Raw genomic sequence first — 17,507 nt, 5'->3', positions numbered from 1 at the left:
AATGGGAGTAAGAAACTGGAGGGACTTGAAAAAATCAGACCTTCAAATAAGAGAAGGTGAAAATAGAGTTCTAGGGATCCTGACTGACACTGAGGGGAAAAGTAACAGCATGGGAAAAAATGATGACAAGGATATGGCAAAGACTTTGGTTGGGGGCTGGAAGGACGCTGTCCTTTGCCAGAAAAGTGGCAGTGGCTAAGCCAGTGGCTATATGTGGGAACTGTACTCCTATGACATCGCATCAGATAACAAAAGTACGGAGGGAAATATGGGTGTAGAAAAAGATCTGGGCTGGCCTAGCAGGAGGCACTTAAAAGTAATAAATGGGAAATCGTTAGCATTTTGCAGGGGGAACTAATAATTCATGGTAGTATCAACTCTATGTTTTATGAATGCCTAGGTTGACTCCCAGCATAATTGTGCAAAATGAAAGCTCAAAATGTGCCAAAACTAGTACTTTGTTTATGTATACCAGAGCTGAGTTTTGTCCAGAGTACAGCTAAAATACTCTATCATCAATTTGCTTGTTCGTTATAAAAGAAGCTGACTCTTCCTGGGATCCATCATCTTTGTCATATGGCATACAGATCTCAATAAACAGTGCTCTGCTGGCTCCTTTGTACTCTTTGTTATTTTACTGCATGCATTTCCCAACCTGGTGCAAGTGGTTTGTCTCTCTGGGGCTGCCAAATTCAAATGCCCTTTCTTGTTCATTGGTAGCAAATGGGAACTGCCCTCTGATGCATCCATACATAATATGGCCTCAGGCCCTCTAACACATCTCCTGAATACCTTTTCTAATTGTTATTGAGTACAAAGTTCCTTCCATCCTAGTTCAAGGAAACAGTGAAAACACAGCTTGACTGTGGCTATGCTGGAAGTCCAAACTGTGTTCTAATGATATCGGAAAACATTTTGGCAAAGGTTTTGGACCGAGCTGATTTTGCAAAGTGAACAAGTAAACAGGCCTTCAGTTATTTCATCTTCAGTAAGGTCTTCCCTCAGGAGCAGGTGAGTTTGGAGTTGAGCAAACCTTGCATGACTGAGTTCTAAGGGCACATCCTCACTCCACAATGTACTGTGTGAAATACCTAAGCTTGCACTGATCAAAGTAACTCAAACCAGAAGAAACATAGCTTGATCTGCAGAGGAACTTACTCAATCCTGCTTTTTAGCTACACTGCTTCCAAGACTTGAGTTAGGATCTCTGCATGGAATTGTATTATGCTATGTAGACATATTAGTTCAAACTGAGCTAGCATGGGTACACACTGTGCTACACAGACACCCTAAAGTGCCAGAGCCCCTATAGCTTACTCACTAACTGTAAGAGTTCCTGAACCTGACCTTGAGAGAGTCAGGTTTAATTCCTAGCCTTTATAGTTCTACTTCTGTAACAGATTAAATTGTCTCTACAAAGAACAAGAAGAATACCCATTCCTGACCAAGCCAGATAAAAAAGGCCACATTTGAAAAGTTTGTGGAAAAGGTCAATATTTTTCAATTCTATAATGTATCTTCAAAAGTAGCACTTATGTAAATACAGTGGTTATTCATATGTTTCAGTATATGATGGATGGAGCCTTTAAGCACCTAAGTAATGCATTTATTGAAATCATCTAAGTGGAGTACCTAAGAAGAATTTGTCTCTAAAATTAGTATCTACAACACAAGTCCAGAAAAACCAACAAACCATAAAGGGACATCATCTACCTAAAAAACATTCTTCTGACTTTTGATTGCCATAATTGTACCTAGTGAGGTTGCAATGGAAAGAAATAAGAAAAATATCCTTTTAAATTTTGCAATTAGTTCATTTAACATATGTAGGAAGAGTTGGTTTCACTGTTTTTTCTCTATATTGTCATTCAGTCAAGTTAGTTTCCTCTCTTTGTGAGGAAAACATTTGAACAAATAGAAAAATATAACTGTAAAAATCTTCTAAATTCATTGGTGGCAGTAGAGGTCAGGACGTCACTCTACTTAGAGTTCCTATGTGAACCTCACACCCCATGGTCAGATTGGTACGGACAATGAGGGCTTCTAACTTCCTCTGTAGTGGGGAGCATGGTCCTCTTACTGGATCCATTAAGAGCATGCTTTGTAGTTGTGTGCCAGGGTTTATTGTATAGTTTTAGTAATAGGCTAGACAAGGATTTGTACAGGATGGTTTGGATAGGGAAGATCCTGCCTCAAGCAGGGGGTTGGACTAGACTCCAGCACAAGGTTACCATATGTCGAGGTTTTCCCAGACATGTCCTTTTTTTGGGTCCTCCCATCTCTGTCTGGCAGTTTTTTAAAATATCAACAAATGTCTGGGATTTTGCTCTGCCTCTGCTCGGCACTGAAGTTTTCCCCCAACACTTCTCAGCTTACCCTAGCAAGAAGCTGCTTGGGACTGGGTAGAACGGAGCGGAGGGCAATTGGATGCAGGGCGCACATACATATGGCTGGCATGCAGCCAGGCAGGGAGGTGAAAGCAGCCCTGGCAGCTGGATACAGGTAAGTCTGTGTGGGGCAGGGGTTGGAGGGCTAGAGCTTGGGGAATGTGTGTGTGTGTGTGTAAGGGATGAGTGTGTGAGGCAGGGCAGGTGCCTGCTGGTGCTGGAAGAAGCTGTCTGGGCACTGGGGCTGCAGCAGCAGGGGGGAGGCGCTTGCCCCTCCAGCAGGGGAAGTGGGGGGGCGCCCTTCAGAGGCAGCAGGGAGATGTGTGGCCCAGCTAGCGGCTCTGGGGCTGGTGCCTGTGCTTGCAGGGGCAGGGTAGCTGGGAGATGCTGCAGGGCTGCGGGGAGCGCAGGGCTGCAGGTCGGGAGTGAGGGGTACTGGCAGAGCTGGGGGGTGGGGGCCAGAGGGCTGTAGGTCGGGAGTGATGGGCACTGGCAGGGTTGGGGCAGCTGTGGCTTGGGAGTGAGGGACACCAGGGGGCAGGGAACTGTGAATTGGGAGCATGCGGCACAGGCAGTGTCAGGGGGCTGCGGGTTGGGAATGAAGGGTATCAGTAGGGACGGGGGGGCTGCAGGTTGGGAGTGAGAAGCACCAGCATGGTCTGGGAGGTGCGGTGCTGTAGGTGGCTTTGGAGTGAGGGGCAGAGGCAGGGCACGGGTCCCCCAGACTCATATTACCACCCCTCACCCTGACATGTGTCCTCTTTTTTGAAACTGGAAATATGGCAACCCTACTCCAGAGGTCTCTTCCAACCCTACCTTTTTGTGATTCTGTTCCACCCTACAGGTTGGAGGAGTAGTGTGAGGTCTATCCATTGGCCAGATGAGTAGTGTGGGATTGGTCCGCAGGCCTGATCCCATGTGTGGGGTCAGTCTGTGGGTGCAACCTCATGTGCCAATCTGGCTGTGAGTAGAGATGGTGCACTGGTGTGATCTGGCACTTAAGGCCATGTCATCTAGACTGCAGGGCTCCCCCTGGGTCCAGAAATTTAGTGGCAGAGGATTAGTGTCAGCGTTAACTGCTCTGGCTCTGAGAGCAATAATGCCACCACTGCTCCCCCCCCAACCAAAATTCTAGATCTGTAGGAAGCACCATGTGCCAATAACATGGCTCTGAAGGCTGGATCCTGCCCACAGGCCATACATTGAGCACCATTGCTATAGGCTTCTGGAATTGTTGAGCACCTTGGCAACCTCACTGTTTGGCTTTCAGTGTTTTTCTGCAGGCCTCTGGTCTCTGGAGGCTACCTGTTTAGCTATCTACAGAATAGAGAGTGTAGTTGCCATCCTGTGGCTGGATTTTCAGCAAAGCACAGCATCTACATTGCTAATGGGTACTGCGCATATCTGAAAATCTGACTCCTTCATTTATATGCCAATGTGAGAGATAAACTCTTTGGAAAATCTGTTCTCCCTGGCCTCCTCCTCTCCCCTCGTATAGGAGGAGCTTAACATCCCAGTCTTTTACAACACAACTTCAGTTAAGGGTCACGTGAAGGGTCAGCCTGTACAGTGCTGGATGCAGGATCCAGGGTTTGGACTGCAATCTATGCAGTAAAGACAGTCTCTTTTTGTGTGGTTGGTACAGCTCATAGCAGTATGGGGCTTCAACTGTGGTTGCAACTGCTAGCCACTACTGAGTTCCTACTATGAATAATGCATGAATCTGCTTTTCTACATAAACTAGTTTAAGATTCATTTAAAAACTAATTCAGATGTTATAAGGTCCAAAGGGTCCATTCTGCACATAAAGCCTGACCCCAAGCACAGCACAGAACAAGGCACCTCTACCCATAACGGCTGACATCAGTTTGGTTGAGCTAGAACATCTCAAACAGATTTCCTGGCTAGCATTTTGACTTCTTACTGTTCCCATAAGGGAGTGAATCAAAATCAGGGCTTGTGCCCTTGCTACCCCATTCCCAGACTGTAGAAAATACAGATCCAAACAATGTGTTCCCCCATTTACTGTAAAGAGCTAGACCAGAGGTTACGAAGAAATGGGCCACAGGCCAAATTTGGCCTGTGGGTCCATGTCCTCTGGCTCTGGGCCTTCCCATTTGGCACTGTGATGATCAATGGCAGCATTAACTGCTGCAGCTCATCCCACTGCCACATTTCTGGACCTCTGGGGAGCCCCACAGGCCGGATTCAGAGTACAGAACTGTGTCATGTGGCCCACAGAGCTGCCTACATGGCTGGAAATTTGAAGGTGGGAGCCCCAGGAGCCCCAACAGTTAAATCTGCCACTGCCAAATTCCAGCCCTGCAGGCCAGATGATGCAGCATCGTGCTCCAGATCTGGTCCATGGACTGACCTTAGACCAGCGATCCAACTCACAGAACTGGATGAGTTGAACACCCCCGAGCTATCTCAAGAGTGATCAACCTGCAGCATGTGTACCAAAAGTGACATGGGCAGCCTATGTATGTCATGCAGCGGATTATGGAAAGAGTGGGGTACAGAGCAGCAGACAGGACAGGGAGCAGAAAGATCAGGTGGGAGCAGAAAGCAGAGCAAGAGATTGGGCAGGGGAAAGGGAAGGGAGTGGTATTCAGGGGGGATGCAGGGCTTACCTTGTGACATGTTGAGTCCCCACAGAGCTAGATCATTACAAGCCTACAGTAGTGATGTTACTTTTGGCCACAAGGTGCCACTGTTACACTCTCCATTCTGGGTTAAATATTTTTCTCAAACAAAAAAGCCCCAGGAAGCAGGGAAAAGGGCACTGAAAAATGCAATCTTAGTTCCAAATATTACTAGTAACACAAAACCTCAAGAGAACCAGCGCATAAGGATGTGAGCCAGAAGTCTGTACTGTAGTTTACTGTCAAAAGATACACAGCAAAATGCCTAAGTTCAAAACTGCCCAATGGAGTTTAATGAACAAGGGTTCACAAAAGCTTGTGCTCATATATATATATATATATATACACACACACATATATACACACACACACACGCACACACACACACATATATATATATTATTTAGTCTATAGAGGTATGTATCTACCATGCCTTAGGAACAAATGTAAGTGCCATCTCCAAAAATAATGTAGGAGCCTAAAACTCATTGGAAGTAACTTCTGCAATTGAAACTTTGTAGCTTTAGAAACATTTACTGCCAAAATTACCTATCCAGTAAAAAATAATCATTTAAATAAAATGCCTGTGATGAATAAATTCTGGTACCAAACACCTCACACTTTCCAGAGAGCACTACTTAGGTTTTGTGAAACCTGAAATGCTGCCCGATTTTCCCACTCAAATATGTAACAGTCATAGAGAGGTTTGATGTTAATTGTACTTAAATACCTTTCTGCTTCTCCAGTCATGTTCTGTTTCCTCAGTGCCCAGCTCTTATTAGATGCATAGTCCCATTCTACTTCTTCAGCAGCAATGTAGAAAGTCCTCATGGTTGCATAGCGCTGCCTGGAGTGACCCGTGTTGGTGCAGCTATTCACTTCATACAGCTGTTTCATTCCAGCAACAAAGTGATCAAACGTTCTGCAAACCACTTCAAAAGTGCCTGGAAGAGAATGTGCTTGGGATTTACATAATTTAAAAGATCAAAAGAAAGGATTGCAAATAAAGTCCTTTGCTTTACACTTTAGCAGCCTGTCCCCAAAGCGAACCTAGGCCAGGATACCGCACTGAGAAACATCAGTGAAGTTGTTACAGATGTACAACAGGGTGGCTAAGAACAGAATTTGGCCAGAGATCTGTTCTAATGTAACATCAGTCAAGAGCTGTGTGTGAATATGGGTTTTGACCAAGTGGGTGCAAATATATGCTGAAAAGAAGATTCTCTACTATCACCTACAGTAGAATTGTACAGGGTGAATCAGGCCAGAATTTGGGCCCTTGAGCAAAAACTAATATGCCTTTCTGAAGAATTAGCCTTTTGCCAATTTTAAAACAGATACACAATCTTGTTGGAGCAAGAAGATGGGCTGAATGGCTTAATTTTTTATTTTCTCAGAACGCCTGTGATCATCTCAGTGATGCTTTTACTTCATCATACCTTTTTCCTTATGAGCTCTAGGGACAAATCATGAGCTGTTATTCAGACCAAGGTACTGAGAGCCAGGACAGATGGGCTAATTGTGACTCTCCTCCTGACTTGATGAAATGGCCTTGAATAACTCATCCAACTTCTCTGTGCCTCAATTATCTCATCTATAAATGGCTATGAAAATCCTCACCTGCCTCATAAGGGTGTTGAAAGGTGTAACTAATTAGAGCCAAGTGGTGGTCAGCTTTTGCCTGAATACATGAGGAAGAGAATACAAGAGGCCTCCCCTGTCTTATGTGCATGCATGGGGAAGGTGTATATGGATGGGGAGGCCATCAATGTTTTTGCCAAACCTGAGTGCAAGAACTGCTAAGCTGTCTAGAAGACATGAAGAATCAGTCATGTCAATCATGTGTGCACCCACCATTGGAGCTGGCTTCATGCTGCAGCCTCCTATTTATTAGAGGCCCAACCATGCATTTCTCTCTAACACTGATGAACAGCTGGGTTGCACAACTGACTTCTATTTTTTAAAAAAATGTTATTTGTTAATCAATGCAATTTATAAAATAACAGATCCTACATTCAAAAGCACATCCAATCTCCTCCCCAAATACACGCAAAGACAGATACCACTCTCCCACCAACAGCATTACCACGATACAAATCAATGTCCACAGAAGTCTTGTGCTCCTTTCCCCTTCCCCTCCACAGTCCCTGAGAGCTCCCCAGTGCCTAGGCTGATGTAAGTTTCTGTGTTTCCTCATTTCTACACAATAATTTACCCCTCCTCCTCCTTCCCAGAACTCTGAACAATACAAATCCCACTGTCCTCCACTCATCTCTACCCCCAATCCTCAAATTAAGTCCTCCTGATTTTACTGCAGTGCTTCTCAGAGGTCCCAGTCAGATCAGGGGTCATTATGCTGGGCCCTCTTCAGACCAGTGGCCAGGGACAGTTCCTGCCTTGATGAGCTAGTATAATGGTGGCTGTGGTCTCAGAAGCTCTGGCAGGCACTGAAGCAGTTTTACTGTCTGATCCACATCAGTTGCTATCCTGGACTGTGCTTATGTGGTACGTGTACTGATTTGTACTCTGAGCTCTGTGGATCTAAGAGGTTATGTTCTCCTTTTTAGTTTTACTACTTGACCAGCAGCTTCACAGCTGAACTGTTGATCTGCTAACCACCATAAAGCTCTGGCACTAGATACATGCCTAAAACAAAAGCCAATATCAGCAGAGGCTGAGGGCCAATTAAAATTGAATGAAGCTTTTAAAGTAAGTGTTCATTATTGCTTAACAAAGCAGTACACAACAACCTGAAGTTACATTCGCTGCCTGCTTGCAACTAATGCCACTTGTAGGACACCTCCACGTCAGCTTTATATTCTTTGAAGGGTATTTTATGAAAAAAGAAATGGCACTGAACCACTAGGAATACCATACTACTCCTGGGGGAACAGCTTTGAAATCCTTCTATTAGACATCTTATATCCACCAAAAAGGAAGCTAATTGCATGGTAGATACTTAAAGATCAGCTCATCTCCAAAGCTAGCCATCTGATTACTGAACAAAACTACTCCCTCAGCTAAGAAGGTTTATTCTGGATTATATAATAAAGAGAAATAATTAAAGAGTCATATTTCAAGAGTCTGAGGGCAGACTGAAGCACAGGTAAATTCTTGTGGTACCTAACAGGGCTATTTGCTCTCTTCTGGGTACTGTTCTATCGATAATCACATTTTGATTTTTTGTGTTGAGGTCATTACACACCAGGCAGCATATGCCCCAATCCTGCAGAGTCATATGCAAATGTTTAACTTTCAACACACAACAGTCCAGCCTCGCTCATTCTCTGGGTTGAAGGCCATAGTTTGTAAATGTCCAAAGGTAATATGTGCTGTATATCTATTTTTATTCACTGAATTCCCATTTGTACATTGAGAACCATACAGTCATACATTGAATCCTATGATTAGTTCCACTGACTTCATTTGGGACCCTGTACAACTGTATCAGTGGCCCAATGCTGCTCTCCTTTACAGTGGTGTAACTCTGTTTAAAAAAAACCAGGAAAGTCTTTTGGGTAAAATGCTCATTGGGTAAAATTCAGCCCTGTTCAGAGAGGTCAGCATAAGGACTATGTATAAGGTCTATGCTTCAATTCAGTCCCCAAAATAAATCTTAAATGATGCTTAGTCTCTGCAGGGTGGGAATTTTAACTTTAGTTAAAATGGGCCCCCCTTTTTTTAAGATGATATAGAATTTCATGACATCCTAGAGCTAGCTAGCTTCCTGTCTGGTGGAACGTCCCATTCCCGTCCATGTTTTTTGCTCCTCATTGTACATGCATACTTGAATTCAGTTACACTAAAGCCCCTACATTCACACCACTTTAAAGCCCCTTCACAGAAGTAGAACCATATCAAGGGATGTTCCTGCATGTGCTACTCAGGCCTTTTGTACCCTGCAAAGAAAGCAATATAGAGATGAGCTCAAAAACATACCCACATGGTCAGCCTGCATGAGTGCTGTCCACGACGAGTGGGGAAACAGGGTCAGACTGTCCCTGGTTGTCCCTTTCAAATGAATGGTGTTGCCTTGGAAATGAACTCCGTGCATGTCACTGTGGGTCCCTAGTGCGATCAGATGCCAGGAAACTTTGTCATCATTACACATTGCTAGTCCTGGCAGGTTACCAAACAAGTATCCATTTACAGCTGGAGAAGGAGAAAACAGTCCAGTTAGGAGGACGCACTGTAATTCAGCAAATATTTTACAGGCATGTCTAACAAAGGAACTCTGAGCACATCACTTTAATTTAGTAAAGGGGATATTTCGGAAGCATGGCCCTTAAAATTAAATTAAATGCTTGTCAGATATTCATATAAGCTCCTGTCAAGGTATCCAAGCTTTTAGATTTCATTCCTTGTTTATGAAATAGTATCTCATAATATGTCATATGATAACATCTTATAAAATACTAAACTGTCCCCTTTCATCCAAGCTTTTTAATGAATGGTTCAACCACTAATAGAGACCTATATAAAATGAGGAAAATGCTGCTGTTACACTGGGAGGAAAGATGGCAAGGTAGGAAGTAAACAGGCAAGGTTGTAGTCTTAGCCGACACAGACATCCTTTATCACTTTGATCAAGTCACATAACCTATGCATGATATATAATAATAATAGTAATAACATCTTTTTATTTAATGAGGGTTTGTGGGATTAAACTCTTCAAAGTTTCTAAAACACAATAGATCTTTCTATGAAAGGCACTATATCACAGTTATGAATTAGTATGAGATATTACCTCATGCTGTAAGAATGAAACAGTTCAAAACCTCAAGTTGTGAATTTATAGGAAATATGTTAAAATAGGCATAAGTATTCTAATAACCGAGGTGAGTAGGAAATGCACATGTAATACTTCACACATTTTCCTCCTACCTAACTGACAAAACTGGAATGATTGACTACAACATTTACTTCTTATTAATGTACATATTTTCAGGAAACAGACAAGGAAACAGATTAAGTGATTTTTCCAAGGTCACATAGCAAGTCTGTCAGAGCCTGGAATTGCCCAGGAGACAATCTTAAGGCTTGAATAAAATGCAGTGTATTACCCAAAAGTTCCTCCCTCATGCTGAGATGCACTTGTAGGTAGACCCATTCATTGCAATAGGATGGAGGTACTAGTCAACATGAGGCAAGGCAGGGGTGACCAAATTGTGGCACAGGCAGCCTCTGTGTGTGGCATGTAGCATATTACGGAGGAGCCAGGCAGCATGGCAGCAGATTTTTTTTAATTACATTTTGTGTTCCAGGTGAAATTAGCCAAATCAGTTCCAAATCCTGTTGACTGAGCAGAACCCAATCATTCAAGTCCATGTGACACTACTACCAGCAAGTATCCTGTGTCCCAAATTCTTCAGCCTGGGGCTTCAGATACTCCCAAATCCATGGCAGGCATCCTATTTGCAGGCCCAAGCCTGGAGGTCTTGTGGTTCAGATGTCCCTGAGTGTCTCTTGCCCTTAGCCAACAGGCCAAAGGAACAAGCTAGGGAGAGAGCCCCTATTTCCATAAAGTAAGCGTGTGGCTGAGTTCCTCCCTTTGGGAGGCCAGAGTAGAGTCTTGCGAGGTGTCCTGTCAGCAGTGCACTGGGCAGGTCTACACCCTCTACTACACAATGCCAGCAGATAAGGCAGGAAGCAGAGCAGTAGCATAGAGATGCATCCAGGGCACAGGGGCAGTAGTGACTTCCAGTTGCAACCTGATTGTGACTGTGAGCCTGCCAGCAGTAGCTGCAGTTTTTGTCCTCCCTCCCAACCCCTGCCAAGTCAGCTCCCGGGGCAGTTGCCCCGTTCACCCACCTTAGTTATGCCACTGAGGCAGAGCATCAGGTCAAACAGGGAACACAGCGCAGGAAGCAGGAAGTAGACTAGATGATCAGGAAGCAGAAAGCAAAGGTGCAGATCCGGCAACAGAACAGGATCAGAGCAGCACTCAGGGAGGGTGAAGGGCTAATTTGTGGCATGCCTGCCAAAGAGGCTGGTCTCCACTGAGTTAAGGTATCAGAATTTGGCCCTAGGCCAGACTGTCAATATCTGGCTGCAACCCCCAGAGTACCTCCCACTGAAGGCATTGTAAAAGGCAGAAGAGAATATAACAGAAAGTGGACATGTCTGATAGTCCCCCAACTCATCTTCCTAAATAAGACTGAAATGTCTTAATTGTAGGCACCATCCATCTTTCCATACCATGCATTTTGTTGGATTCCTGGAAATCTTCATCTTCTTTGTTTACTTTTGAGGAGTCCCCAGTAAATACCTCAATATTTCTGTCGAGGTACCAGCTGACATTCTCATCAAAGATAGTGAAGAGCAGATAAAATTCTCTGTCTATCCCTTTCTGCAGTCAAGGAAGAAGCAAAGGCATTAACACAGAAGGTGCCCACGCAATTACAGATGTAAAACGTTTTTCACGTTTTTCCTTTTCTCCCAGACTTTGCAGTGGGAAAATAAACACTCATTAGCAGTGTTGTTTGACCTTCTTCCAACTAGTACCTTATGTCACAAGGAGAAAAAAGTCCTCCCAAAGGAAAATGAAGAGGTCATGATTCTCTGAGCCACACTCATGACCCCAGACTGAGGATCATATTCTACTCTAGTCCCATCACCATGAGACCTGAGTTACATTATTAACCTCCTTACAGCAAGCAAGACCCAAAGTTCCTGATCTGGACCTTAAATGTTATTCAGATACAAATCTGAATAAGTAATTGGCATCAGAATCCAGCATCAATATTAAGTCCAGATACACTGGCCCCTTAGCATGGGGAAGATCATTCCCAGCACTGACCTTCATAGTCTGAGCCAGTTCCACTGCATAAGAAAGAAACAGGCATAAGCAATTGCTATGCTTCATGGTACATATTAAAAACAAGTAGAAATAAACTTAGCATTCTGGGTAGTGCTCCCCTGGGGAGGCACTAATGGCCTCTTCCTGACCTTCAAGGATCAGCTTACACCCTGAGGGATAGAATATTATTACCTTTATCAAAAGGGCCTGCACTGAGCAAGTCAAATCTGCATGTGAAACTCCTCAAAGCTACTCCCCACACATATTCAGTCCGTACAAATGTCAGAGTCAGCACCTGTGTTCCATCATGATTCAAAGTGTTCTTCCTACAAACTAGCAAAGGCCCCACAAGGCCAGAGCTGGTGTCCCGGACTGAATCAGTTCCTGAGTAGTACAGGTAGGTCAGGCATGGTGGATCGCTAGGTGTTGGGCCTATGGTTTCAGGCACTCTCCATTCGTATGTGAAGGTCTCGCCTGGTTTGACATGGGCTCCCAGCTTCTGATACCCTTAAAATACGAAACAAGTAAAATCAGGCCCCAAAATTGCACTTGTAAAACAGTTCCCAGAAAATAAGCAATAACTGCAGATCAGATAGAGTCATCAGTTTCTAAGTACAGGTTCTCCCTTCAAATCAAAGAAGCTCAAATCCTGTGCAGCCCTTATGACTTGCCAGTAAGCTGGGCACACACAGCTCCCACTTACGTTTCCTTACTGGAGCTGTGGCTGCTTAATAACCCCCAACAAATCTGACCCTGATAATTATTTCTTTTTGGCTCTGCCAAAAACATTTATCTTTACTGGGAATGGGTCCTGAGTATGTGTTCTGAGTGCCAACAGCACAATCCAAGCAAATAAGCACAGGCATCAAGAGATTTGTCTTTCTCTTTAGCAATTTAAATGAGACAAAACATGTTACAAAAACTAATCAAAAATATGATCAGATTAAGAAGAGAAAACATTTAAACCCATCCTATAAATGTGTAATATTTCATGTCAATATTTACAAAATATAACAATTGTTGCTATTTCACATTCCAGGTTCATCAGGCGAAGGTATCTCCAGGACTGGCCAATGCTCCAAATGCATCACAATATGCCATTGTGATTACAACATAGAAACAACACTAATGCCACAGCTAGAATTGAGAACCAGAAATGAAGTGGCTCAGATCACAGCCTAGTGTATTAACAATTGTCCCCAAAGATTCAAGAGAACCAATGAACATATGGTGCCAGATACTCACCTTGGTTACTCTGGTGCAAATGGAGACTACTCCTCGGTGGGCATGTCTACACAAGATGTTTACTGCAGAGCTGCCTAAATAGCTCCACAGTAAATGTCTTGCATGAACATGTGTGGCTCTATTATGCCACAGGAAACTAATGAACTCTGCAGCAGGGTACTACTGGTAAATACAAGTACTGTCCTGCGGTGGAGTTTTTTTAATCTGCAGCACGTGTGTAGGCACTGATGTGGCTGGCTGGGGCACCAGGGTGCTTCAGTGCAGGCGCTGCCTGCTGGCTAGCCCCCAACTGGAGCACCCTCGTGACCCAGCTAAACCCTCTACAGCACACTGAGCCAGGTCAGAGCAGCCCCAGGCGGGCAGGCTGATGCCCAGGGCCCCTGCCAGACAGGGCTGCTGCAGTCCTGGGTGCATGTGTAAACACAGTACCCAGAAGCAATAAACTCCAGCACAATATGCACTGGAGTTTATTGCTTTGCATGAAGGATGCGCTGACACGCTGTACTTACAATTAATTAATCAAGTCTGCTGGCGTGTGATAATTACTGCACTCCAGCATCTTGTGTATCAGTGTCCCCACGCTTAAAAATGGTGGCAGGGTGCTTTAAATAAAGCTCGTTGAACAAGCTTTAGTTAAAGTGCCTCTGCTGCCATTTTTAAGTGCCAGGATGCTGATGTATGAGATGCGCCAGGCACTTTAATTACAGTGGCTCTTGAAGCTGCTCTAATTAAAGTGCAGCCCTCCCTCCCCCCCCTCAACTTTGACATAGACAAAGTTATTTTAGAATATATGAGCTGCATGTAAACCTGCTGGCAAAAGTGAAATCCTTGATCCTTGTCAACGTTACAGCTAAAAATTTACCATCTAAGTAGGCCACACCCTCTGACAGCTTGTTGTAGCTCACGCCATGGGCCATAATGCTATAGTTCTTGTCAGCTTTGTTGGCAAAAGTAACTAATACCGTATCTCCCACTTCAGCTTTGATAACTGGACCTTGAAGAGAAAAAAAGGAATGGAGCATCAGGAAAACTGCCAATCACAGAAATATTTCCCCTAAAAAGAAATGCTATCCCAGTACCCAGCTGCAAAAATTCTGTCACTGCAGTAGACGGCACCAATATTTACTGTACCAAGTATTCCAAGGTGCTTTGTAACTTCAGTCAAGTTCTTCCTTCTGGTAAACTCAGCATCAGCATATTCTACATAGTGAACTTTCCAGTACTTCCCTCCTATCCTGTCCTCTCCCCGTGTAAAGAATGTTGCAGAGTTGCTAGAAATTAACACATCAGAATTATTACACAGACAATATTCATTCAGAACACTTCATTCATTTAGGGCAAAATCCTTCTCTAGGAAGAAACAGGATATAAGACTTGGTGGAATATGGGTCTAACCTGGTAGGGCAATACCCTGGATCCATGGTACATGTTGACTTTGTGGAGTCTGACCAAAAATTACTCAATAGAAATGTTCATTATAGAAACCAGAATGGCACTGCAGATCCAAATCCACCTTTTTGTCCTACAGGTTGGTTTCCTACAGGTTTGACTTGTCTGAAACCTTTCACCTTGGCCATTTATGCATTTCAAAAATAAGCCACTGGGCAGTCATCCAACTTAAGTGACCTATACATGAGCAAGACGCCTGCTCTGACACGTGCTAACTAGCACACGTTGGAGCAGACTCAATTAACTGAGTCTGCTACAGCATGCTAATTAGTACACTCCAGCAGCCTCCGCATCACATGTGTTCAGCACCTCTGTGCTTCAAAATGGCGGCGGGGGCACTTTAACTAAAGCTTGTCAAATAAATTATAGTTAAAGCAGCCCCACTGCCATTTTCAAGCACGGGACCCTGAATACATGTGACACTGCAGGGGCTTTTATTAGAGTGGCTCTTGTAGTCGCTTTAATTAAAGCACTCCCCACCCCGGAGCACATATAAAGACCCCTTATAGATTTTGGAATGGGGAAGTATAATAATTCTTAAAAATGAGAGGACAGCATGCCAAGGTACAGTGCATGATTGATTAACACTATGAAAAACTGCAAAGAGATCAAGGAAAATAGTGACAGAATATATTTTTTTGGAAATTTAAGAGGAAGTAAAGGTTGTTTAAGGATTCAGAAAGGATAAGAAGCCAACTTGAAGAAGCATCAAGAAAAGAAAGGAAGTTTATGCAGAGATTGTAAGAAGCCTATCTAAGGAATACACAAGTGAAGATGCTGAAAGAGGAGGGGTGGTATTGAGTTTTTATTTACCTATCTACCTAGAGCATTACTAATACACCTAACATTAAAGAATCAAGGAGTGTCTTTACATGTGCTCTGGGGGTGGGGGGAGGGGGCACTTTAATTAAAGCGCCTGCAGAGTCTTGTGTATTCAGCATCTTGCGCTTCAAAATGGCAGCAGGGGTGCTTTAACTAAAGCTAATTGGATTAACTTTAGCTAAAGTATCCCTGCCACCACTTTGAAGCATGGAGGTGGTGAATACATCAGACATGAAGGCTGCTGGAGCATGCTAATTAGCACGCTCCAGCAGACTCAATTAATAGAGTCTGCTCTGACGCACTGTAATTACAGCATGTCAGACCAGTGTCCCCACATGTCTAGAGGCACCCACAATGTCTAATGAACTGCTGCTTCATTGTACGGCAGAGGAACAGCACTGTTGGAAAAGTCACTTTTTAGATAAGAGGTGCCCTTTCAAATATGGGCAAAATCCAGATTAGATTAGGTACTGGTACTTGATTTTTACCTGTAATGGGCAGATAACTTCATTAACTTCTGCAGGCTAAGAAACACCTACTATATTTCAGCTAGTTACTATTTTAAGGTTGGATAAAGCAACCCTGATAACAAGTTTGTATAGTAGACTTTTGCAGCACAAAGGAGATAGGTACATAGTATTTGCCATAAAGAGGGATGTATTTTACATATTACACATCTAGCAAAATGAGTTCACAAATTTCTACTCACTCTGGTATATTTGATTATATTCTAAGGCCAGGACTCATGTCAGTGTAAGTCAGTGGTTCTCAACCTTTTTAGACTCAAGGTACCCCTTGTTTGATTCAAGGCACCCCTCCATAACTTTTGTGAATTAAGCAGCACTCCATTTCAAAAACTACTGTATTACAGTACTTGCTTTCTTGCAGAGGGGCTGGGCAGTGGGGGCAGGGCAGTGGCCAGGCAGAAACAAGCCTGAGCCTGCACTTATCTCCTCACATCTCATGGCCCCCTTTAAAAGAGGTTGTGGCACCCCAAGGTTTCCTGTCACTGGCTGAGCATCACAGGTGTAGGCATTTACATAGCACTAAGCACAGTGGGGCACTGATCCTGATCAAGGAATGTGGGCAATATCATTATACCAATAATCATAATCATCCACAGAAAAAAAAACGATATCACCATTTTGGCATCAGGTTTTTCAAAATTGCCTGAGAGATTCATTAAAATGAATGAGAATCCAGCATTTGCTGGATGTCTGTGAAAAAATCTCATATCTACTCTCGAAATCAAAAAGTTGAATGAAAGGCTGGGAACCCTACCTGCCAGTGGCATTTAAACCCTGCCCGGTGAACTTGTCATAGCCTTCAGGTCCATAATCCCAGAGCACTTCTTCAGCAGCAATAAAGTATCTTCTTTCTTTACCACTCAGTGAAGGCTGGGAAATATTTTTATTGCAGGTCTGAACATTATACAGGCCCTCCATGCCAGCTGAAGGGAAGACAAAGCCCACAAATAACTCTTATGCCAATGCAAAGTTCAAAATTTCAGTAGTCTCTTTGGAATAAAATTAACATACATTTGTTTTGCTATAAGGAAGTGAACTATGGGGATTGGGAGAACTAGCTTGGATTGTTTGGGCAAATCTCTATATTTAAAGAGTCCGTCAGCTGACTTGGGGCCAGACGCTGCCATGCTTACTTCTTGAGGGGAGCACACTACTGCTGTACAAAGCAATATTGTTGAAATCAGTGGGACTACGTGTGGAGGCAGCTACTGCTTCATATCAATACAGGTGGCAAAATCGGACCCTTAGGGCTCCTACAACGCATCAGAGCAGACTCATTTAATTGGGTCTGCTGGAGAATGGCACTCCAGCCGCCTTCCGCATCACATGTATCAGTGTCCCTGTGCATCCCCGTGCTGAAAACATGGCGGTGGGGTGCTTTGAAATAAAACATGATTGATGATCTTTAGTTCAAAGCACCCCACTGCAATTTTTCAGTATGAGGACACTGATATACGTGATGCACAGGCGCTCTTAATTACCGCAGCTTACTAATTAAAGTGCCCAGCGCTGCACCCCAAAGCACATATAAAAATGCCTTTGGAGCCTTATCCACTGAGAGGCTGAGCACTTCCTGAAAAGACAGGCAGTACTCTGGCTTCAGCATAGTGGAAAGGATGGTCAGTATCTCATA

General features: G+C 43.8%; 1 protein-coding gene across 2 annotated transcripts in view; it reads right to left on the bottom strand.

The window, feature by feature from the left end:
- The window catches only part of HEPHL1 (hephaestin like 1), a 64,826-nt gene that overhangs the window by 25,259 nt on the left and 22,060 nt on the right, over positions 1–17,507 (bottom strand). For both annotated transcript variants that reach the window (XM_019525279.1, XM_019525280.1), the window contains 7 exons: positions 16,629–16,797; positions 14,208–14,347; positions 13,939–14,070; positions 12,127–12,338; positions 11,231–11,381; positions 8,972–9,184; positions 5,763–5,976 (listed from right to left, as the gene is read on the bottom strand). In XM_019525279.1, coding sequence (XP_019380824.1) covers positions 5,763–5,976; positions 8,972–9,184; positions 11,231–11,381; positions 12,127–12,338; positions 13,939–14,070; positions 14,208–14,347; positions 16,629–16,797 — 1,231 coding nt within the window. The remainder of the gene's footprint in view (positions 1–5,762; positions 5,977–8,971; positions 9,185–11,230; positions 11,382–12,126; positions 12,339–13,938; positions 14,071–14,207; positions 14,348–16,628; positions 16,798–17,507) is intronic.

This window comes from Gavialis gangeticus, unplaced genomic scaffold (assembly GCF_001723915.1).
Source record: "Gavialis gangeticus isolate Ggan-Ray unplaced genomic scaffold, GavGan_comp1, whole genome shotgun sequence".
Lineage (NCBI taxonomy): Eukaryota > Metazoa > Chordata > Crocodylia > Gavialidae > Gavialis > Gavialis gangeticus.
Note: the sequence above shows the minus strand (reverse complement) of the source record. Positions and strands in the feature narration are given on the sequence as shown.